This window comes from Volvox carteri (assembly GCF_000143455.1).
Source record: "Volvox carteri f. nagariensis unplaced genomic scaffold VOLCAscaffold_42, whole genome shotgun sequence".
Classification (NCBI taxonomy): Eukaryota; Viridiplantae; Chlorophyta; class Chlorophyceae; order Chlamydomonadales; family Volvocaceae; genus Volvox; species Volvox carteri.
The window spans coordinates 88,032-96,611 of NW_003307585.1; the positions used below are offsets into that span (position 1 = coordinate 88,032).

The 8,580-nt window shown below is 60.7% G+C and overlaps 2 protein-coding genes across 2 annotated transcripts in view; both read right to left on the bottom strand.

Moving 5' to 3' along the window:
- Window positions 1–1,065, bottom strand: part of VOLCADRAFT_106340 (uncharacterized protein) — a gene marked incomplete at both ends in the record, with an annotated part of 32,901 nt that extends 31,836 nt beyond the window's left edge. Inside the window, 2 exons of the mRNA XM_002954348.1 lie at window positions 178–299; window positions 601–1,065. Coding sequence (XP_002954394.1) covers window positions 178–299; window positions 601–1,065 — 587 coding nt within the window. The remainder of the gene's footprint in view (window positions 1–177; window positions 300–600) is intronic.
- A 4,899-nt stretch (window positions 1,066–5,964) lies between these two features.
- VOLCADRAFT_95133 (uncharacterized protein) overlaps window positions 5,965–8,580 on the bottom strand; it is a gene marked incomplete at both ends in the record, with an annotated part of 19,582 nt that continues 16,966 nt past the window's right edge. The window contains one exon of the mRNA XM_002954349.1: window positions 5,965–8,530. Coding sequence (XP_002954395.1) covers window positions 5,965–8,530 — 2,566 coding nt within the window. The remainder of the gene's footprint in view (window positions 8,531–8,580) is intronic.

The following is an 8,580-nucleotide window of genomic DNA, read 5'->3' on the forward strand; positions in this document are numbered from 1 at the left end:
GGCCAAAGGGGTCCAAAGGCGCCCAGCAGCCCCCTCATACCCCAGCCAACCCCCAAAGCCGCCGCCTCGCCCTCTCCCTCGGCCTCCGACAAACCCCTCCCCTTCAGGTCGCCCCCCGACCTGCTCTTCCCCCGTCCTCCCCCTATCCTTTCCCCGCCCTCCCTGCCCCTAGCCAACCTGTCCGGTAGGTCCATGGCCAGCATCATGAGCAGGGGCAGCTCCCCCGGGGCGCCGTCCAGCGCCAGGAAGTGACGACCCGTGTGGCGGAACACGGCGCGGGCGACACCGTGAGCCATGGACTGGGGACGGGATAGGGATAGGGAGGAATGACTGGTTGCGGGGGAAACTGGCCGCGGCCAACAAGGAAGGTGATGATGCGATCTGGGACCTAGCCCCTGCGGGAGGTGGGAGGTCTCTCGTGGGCGACCGGCCGCTGCCCGCGGAGCTCATGGGGTCACCAGCGGGTGGTCACACAGACCGGGTAGCTCCGGGCCCCTCGGACCTGCCACCCGAAACCCCCGGGAAAGGGGAAATCCCCAAGGGCCGGTCAAATCAGTTCAGTCAGATCAGCTGCATTCCTCTGATATTGAAGCCCCGTACCTGCAAGGCGCTCTTGACTTGGCGTCCCAGCACAGGTATACCACCCGCCCATGCCACAAAGGGCACCTGCGCCGGCCCGTCGTCCGTTGTCAAGCCCAAATGCGGTGTAGCCAATGTAATGTAATGTACTGGCTTTAGACCGCAGATAGTGCTGTCAGATGGATTGAAAAGGGTGCCAATCGCGTATCGGGCAATCATGCCCCCCATGCTGTGGCCAATGAGCGACAGCTTTGTCAACTGAGGGTGCTGGCGAACAACTTCCCTTATCTCATTTGCTAATCGTTCGCCACATTTGTCAAAGCCATCATGCGTCCTGAAGCGTGCGTTGACAGCAGATGCGTAGAACAAGACATTTGGAGAGCCCCACTTGCAAAGCTCCTTGATGCAATTGTCCCATGCGTGTAGTGTGTCTGCAAGACCGTGTACTAATACGAATATGTGATCGGGTTTCGCTTCGGCGGGCATTTTGAAGCCATCCACGCAACCCTAGCCCTTCACCTTGCCCGAGTCAATCATTCCGCGCGTGTGAATTGTGAAGTTCATATGTCATCAGCTAATCAGAGATGGGATCAGAACAAAACGCCAAGATCCTGGCAAAGATCGACGCCTTTGGACGAGCCAACCACCGCGTTGCAACCTCTCGGCTATAATCCGCGGCCGTCCAGTTATCAATCAGCCAAAGCGAACAACTCGTTCAACATGATGGTTTTTGCTGCATAACATGGATACATAATCTGAATGTTTCGCAAATACAACTATTGCCCAAAGCCCCGAACAAGACTAACCATACCGCGCAAGTTTGCAACCCACCGTCAGCTAGGGCTTCCACGCACACATGTGCACCGGTTCGCGTACTACTTGCAGCTCGCAGCCACCATTGAAACAGTCATCGGTAAGCAGAAGATCAAGAGGTGTTGAGAAAAGCACAACTGGACGACCCGACATGACTCGAGGAAGATCTTACCACATAATCCTCGTGTAGCCCCAGGCTTACAAGAGTGTGTGTGTTACACATCCGCTGCTTATACAAGCAATTAGCGGTCCCGTCTTAGCGAACCGAGAGAGGTTCCAAGGCGAAAAGCGCTACATAAGAAGCCAGTGCAATAGCGGCAGAAGTGGTACGACAGAAGTGCAAACACACACGCGAGGTAAAGGAGAAGGAGATGAACAACCGGAACGAAACCGACACAGTAACGCACACACACGCACACAGAGAAATCAGGAACTACCAACATACACCCCGAGGACCGCGCAACCGTAAGGGGACATTAGCCGGTCCCTAGTATAGCGTGCCCTCGTGTAATACACCAAATGATGTTATGTAGGAATGCTGGATGTCGCCCCTACTATCAGCCGCGGGGTATAGTGTGCGGCACGCATCATTACCTGTCGCGAGGTTCTCGGCGCTATGCAGTCGCCCAGCCTGCAAAGCACCCCAAGTCCCAGAACGGCGGCAGCAGCCGCAAAACCCCCCTGGTGCCTAATATCTATGAGCTGTCGTACAGGTCATCAAACCCTAAAATTCACTATAACCTTGGGAGAGCTAGCTCCAAAAGCGGCGCCGGTGTGCTGGAGGGTGATTAACACTACCCGTCATATACCTCAGGAAATGTGGAATCAGAAACCAGCACGGCCCTACCCAACCCAGTGGGTGCTCCCCCGGGCGCCTCTCCTCCGAACACGGTGGCTGCTGCACAGCACTAGCAGCACTCCCCCTCTGGCCGCGCGTTCACCCCCGCTGAGCCCCAAGTAAGGGCACTGTTTACGCCGCCTACATCAATTCATTATGTGAGTGCCCAGCTTAAGGAATTAATGGAACGAGGCGCACATCCCCGGACGGGTATGCAGCAAGCAGGACATTGCGGGCCTTCACACTACGCTTGCTCTGTGCAACCCCCCGCGACACCATCAATAAGAGCATGTTACCCTAGCTAGCAAGCAATCTAGCTAGCTAGGAGTTACAGCTAAAAGTTGCCGTGATTCCCTCGCTAGCCTGTGATCCAACATCTTCCCACAAACATCCAGTCCTCAGTGTTGCTGTAGTTACCCAGAACGACGTGCTGAGTCATGAACATCAAGCTGAATGGCTGTTTATGGAGCAGCTTCAGATATTCGGCGGTGTTGACGAGGGGCACCTGGAAATGGATGTCGTGGCTCTCCCGCCAGTCGCCCTCATTCGTGAGGGTCACCACCAGCTGCGGAGGCAGCCACGGTGGCTGCCTGCATGTCGACACCACGACTCCCGGAAGCACCCTGCCCCACTGCCACCATTGCCATTGCCACCAGGATGAACAATGCCCGCATTCGGCATCGCTGTCTGTCGCCGTCAGCGGCGGCCCCCTACCGCCCCCTACCGCCCCCCTACCGCCCCCCTACCGCCCCCCTACCGCCGGACCTTTCCTGAGGGCCCAAGAGGTGCACCGGGGCAGTCTTTGTCCTCCAGAGGTGCGCTGCCAGCCGGTCGGCTACCCCTCAGCCGGTGATGGGTCGTCACCTCACATGCAGCGTCGGAATGTTCATGGAGGACGTCGTCGTCGTCATCCCTTACCTCTCCATCTTGTACGTACCCCCAGCCGCCGCCGCGGCCTCTACCTCCTGCCTAAGACCACGACTCCTGTCCCGATCTTATCCTGCTGCCCGCGGTGCCACGGACCTGGCTGCTGCTGCGGCTCTGATGCTGCCGCCATTCCGCCCTGAACAGCGTCGCGTCATGCTAGATATCCAAACGCGAACACGAGTAAGTGGCTCTTCAGTGGCACAAACACCGATGAACTAGGAGGTGAGGAGTAGGGAGGGGCACTGCAGTGGTGCTGCAGTTCGCCCAACATCATATAGAACTTACTGAAGAACTTAAACCCTAACTGCAGCAGCCACCCTAACTGCTGGCCATCAGGTCGCTCAGGTGTCGCCACCAGGTGCTGCAGCTGCGGCTCCGAGTGGTACGGACAACCACATCCTCATGTCATCGCGGTTGGGGGCTGGTCGTACAAGCGGTCGCGCAGTCACCTGCCGGATACCAGGGGGGGCAACGGGTCCCCCCCTAGGGAGGAGGCTCTCCCCGTCACCGTGCCGTGCATTGTGGTGGACGGAGCGGGTTTTACACTGCTAGGTGTCGAAAGGCCTGACGGGGTGGGAGCTTGGATTTCGGTGGTTGGGACCCCCCCCCCATGTGGTCCGGTGGCAGTAACCGAGTCCAGGCAGGCAGGCAGGATGCAGCACGACCCGTGCCCAGTCTGCATGTTTGTATGTATGTAGCTCAGGGGTTTGGATGATTTCCACCATATCCGCGTTTCAGCGCAGCCAGTCATGTGGACAGTGAACATTTCGCCATTTTGTTTGGATCTCATCTCCATAGCTAAGATGTACGTGGGTTGTACGGCAGATCTCCCGAGCTTCCGGCGGCACTGACTGGCTGCCGTGGTGGCGGTCATATTGAGGCCCATCATGCCCCCCTCTCCTTCCCCGGGAAGAGGAGGAGGGGGAACATGGCTAATTATTTTAGTTTTCCTAAGTTTTTACTAGACAATACAATATTGTCATTGTATACTGTTCCACGAGTGACTAGCTAGTGAGTACGGCAACGGCGCTGACGCCCCACTTTGACTGACACCAATTCCTGATCAGCATGGCTGGCCGTGGGGGTTTGAGGGAGTGAGGGATGAAGCCACGCGATAGGGCGCCCTGCCTGGCTTGCGACTGCTTACATTGCTCTAGGGAACGACGACGACGCAGCCCTCCCACTCGCTGCCGGTTTCGGAGCGCTGCTGGTGCCGACCGGGTGGGTGGCCCCAGGATATCAGGCGGGAGGAGGGCGGGCTCGTCTGCCTCCTCGTACGGCAACTGGGGGATACACATACGTCATACATCATACCTCGCAGCGGGGAAAAGACTGGACAGGGACCCCTACCCCTGCCCCTACCCCTACCCCTACCCCTACCTAATACGCGGTACCCCAGCACAGAACAGAAGCCCGGCTGTGGCTTCCACACGCATAAAAACCTCATTTCCACGAAACAAGCAAAGGCGCCAGCGGTGTAGGAGGACGGACGTGCTAGAGGTAGACAGGTAGAGAGGTAGGGCGGAGCGGTAAGTCCGATTGGGACCCTATGGCCCCCGCTCGCACTAGAGAGCCATCAGATGCTGCCCCCACCCGCAGGCAGGTACGGGCTGGTACGGCCCCTGCAACCTCACCACGACACTTCCAAGCACCCCGCAGTACAGACACGGCTACAGACGCAACAGACCTCCTGCCAGCATTCGCCCCTGTGCGCAGCGGGCTAGGCGGCAGGTCGGGCCGCTCCTCCACGTAAGGAAATGATACGCACACTCTTATACACTACACGCCAAAAGGGCACCACAGGCAAATGGCGTGTGGATTGTGCCGCGTTACGCGAAACGTACGACAACTCGTATCAATGGACGAGCCGTAACAAAATATCACATCACAGACAGCGCAAGCCTTGCTCAGGGTTGGCGCAAATGCTCTCCCAGGGTCCTCAATCGCCAAAGTTCGTACACTACCCGTCAACTGAATTTGTCAACGTATACTAACTAACTGACGGCTTTGCCGGTCAAAAATAAGTTAACGCTAACAGATCATGCGGACGTGAAAAGCTATGCGGGCAGCTATGCCCACACGCGGGTGGTGGTGAGCGACATGGCGGAACGATGTTGTCCATGTTGCAATGCAAAAGTGATAATGCTACTGGCCGCAAAAGTACGGCATGCTCTGGCCTACGCTGGCGGCAAAACTGTCATCTCAAGCAGTCCAACCACCACTACTTAATAATTAATGATCAAGTACTTTTGCAAATTTTGGCATCATTATTAACGTCGTTGTATTGGTATAAATTATAATGCAAATGCAAATCAACTACGTGTGTAGGCTTCAAGAATACTTTGATTTCCAGCGGCGAGCATTTTAGCTAGTTAGCTAGTTAGCTAGCTAGCTAGCGAGCAAGCAAGGGAGCAGGGCAGTGCAAGCTGCAATCCCCGGATGTGACTTCCTGTCCCATCCATAGCCAGCCGGTGCCGTGTACGGAGAAATCCAGTACGACATCAACAAGGTCACTTAGGTATCGCAGGCAAGCATATGCGTATACGCGGGTCATAAGTACTATAAATAGGTCGCAACAGAAGCCGCAGCAGCAACAACACATGCTCCTGTCGGCCGCCAGCTAGCTCTCCCGCCATCACTAGCTCTCCGCCCGCCGCAAACACACACACACACACACACACACACACGTGCTTTTCTCCCTCCCTCCGCAACCAATTGCACAACTGGCGCATGGACAGACGTGGCAGGACTTGAGAGCTCGGTCATTAACACTCAACACCGCATCGTAACTGCCGCCCCGTATGTCATCACCCCTCCTCCCGTATGTGACCATCACCGTGACCCGTGGGTCGCTCCATCTGCTTCCACTCAGGGAGGTGGTACTGCCCGGCGGCGGCACCGGGGGGTGCCGCCAGCCGGAACGAGGACCCGGCGCTGCAGGAGCCCGCTTCCGAGGGCGGCCCCGGGCCCAGCTGCGCCAGGCCGGCGAACGTAGGCAGGTTGCACAGGACACCGCCGCTGCCGCTGCCGCTGTTGTACAGATGCGAGCTGCCGCTGAAAGTTACACTGCCGCGACGGCCGCTGCTGCCAATCCTCAGGAGTATGGCGGGAGACATGGGCGGCAGGGACTGCGGCGGTATGGTCCCGACCGCCTCGGGCTTTACCACCGTAAACGGCCCCGCCGCCGCCGCCGCCGCCATCTGCGCCATTAGCCTCCCCTGGGCCAGCGAACGCACTGTCGCCTCCGCCCGAAGCCCGCAGTCGCCCTGCCGCCCGCCGCCACCTCGCCTAGAACCAGGCCCCGACCAACCCCGACCGCATGATGGCGGCATAAACTCAAATTCTCCTTCCACCACCACTTCGCGATCAATAACCTCGCCGCCAAACCCCTCTACAAAGCGGTACCCGCGCAGGCCGCCGCCGCCGCCGCCGCCGCCGCCGCCGCTGCCGCTGCCGCTGCCGCCGCCACGAAGCGGCTCTCCCCGTTCGGACGACGGACTCCGGCGCCAAGTGCGCGCCGACTGCTGTGAAGGTAACCACCTCTCCGTCGGCAGCCCCGGAGCCACCACCGCCGTTGCCGTACCCTGTGCAGCTCCTGCCGTCAGGCCCGCAGCAAGCGGGGCGGCCCCGGGGGCAGCGGCTCCGAAACCAGCCCCGAATGACGCAGACGCGGATACGCGGTGTGACGCAAATGCGCCGTGCCGTACATGAGGTGGCAGTTCCTGCTGCCTATCACTGCCGCTACTGCTGTATGCCGCCGCCGCCGCCACTGCCGCCGCCAGACCTAGACCCGAATTCCCCGGCAGCCAACCAGTCATGTCATCGTCGTCGTTGGCATTATTGTTGGCGTTATCCTGATCGCTACAGCTACTGCCGCCACCGGGGGTTCGCGGGGGGGAATCGCGGGGGCCGCACTGCGCCAGCTCCGCAGCGGCGGCGGCGCCGCCGGGGTGGGGCCCAGCAGCCGCTACAGCCGCCGCTGCCGCCGCACCGCCTTGAAAGCTACAGCCTCCGTAGTTGCTGCCAGGACCAGGCGTCCACGCTGCCGGCCGAGATCGCGTGTTCGATTCCGTGTCAGCTTTCTGATTTCTAATCAGTCCACATCCACTCTCCCTGCTGCCGCCACCCGCCCCCCGGCCCCCCTCGGCTACCGTGATGCTGGCACCTTCGGAAAAGCCCTCGACCTCCTCATCTACCCGCTCACAAATTATGTACGGCATGTGGCCATCAGTGGTTACGGAGCGACCGGCAAAGCGCTGGCCGGGTGACATTCGTACAATGGAGGAGTGCTGCAGGGCGCTGGCGGTGCTCAGTAAGCCCGACGATGGCGCTGTCGTACTGCCGCCTCCGCCTCCGCCTCCGCCAGGCGTGTACAACATCACCGATGGCCCCAAGCCGCAGTCGCTGGCTCCGGAGAGGGAGGACCACCCGCTAGCATGCCGCGTCAGCGGCGGCGGCGCCGACGCCTCCGTCGCCCCGGAGGCGGCGGCTACAGCAGCCGGCGGCATGATGAGGACGTCCCCGCAAGCGCTACTGCCACCGGTAGCAAATCCCGTGGCGGTGGCGGCGGCGGCGGCGCTGACGGCGGGCCCCATATTTCGCTGTAAGCAAAGCTGCAGGTTGGGCCCGGTGGCTCCGGGACCACATCCAGCTCTGGATTTAGTTCCGAAACCGGCTCCGGAACCCATTGGTCCACCGGGAGATGAAGACGGTTGGTGGTGCGAAGGGAGGAGCCCGGGGCAGGAAGCCCCGCCCCCACGCCGCCCCCCACACCCAACAACCAGCCTGGCATGCTGATGCTCGTCACTGTTGTTGTTCATTTCTAGTACGGCATGGTACGGCTGCAATGTAGACCGCCGTCCGTAACGGCCTCCGGCGGCATGCCGTGCGCCGCCGCCAAAGTTGACACTGGCAACTCCTCCCCGGCCGTTACCGTTACCGTTACTAATTCCGTTACCGCTGCTGGCGGTAAGGTCCAGGTCCAGGGGCTCCGGCATGAGAGCCAATCGGGGGTAAGGTGGGCTTTGCTGTGCCGTCGGGCTGTACGCGGGCCCCCGGGGGCTGCTGCCCAGGGTGAGCGGTAGGGAGGTCCTGGACGGTAGCTGCAGCCGCGGCGGCGGGCAGATCGGCCACGGCGGCGGCGGCGGCGGCGGTGTGATCGCGGGTGAGGCCGCCGAGCAGCTGCCGCGGGCCGCCACCAGGTTAGTCGGCGCGGAGACATGGGGCACGGCGGCCCCCGGGGCCCCGGCAGCCGGGGCGGGCCGGGGAGTCAGGGGGTGCTGTGGCGGGGGTGACTGCGGGCGGGTTAGCACTCGTGTACGGCAGAGGGTCGCCGCCGGAGCAGGCGGGTCGTTCACACCCGGGGAACGGAACCTGCAGCGGTGGCGGCGGTTAAGGTGGTTGAGTGGTTGGGAGGGGAGGGG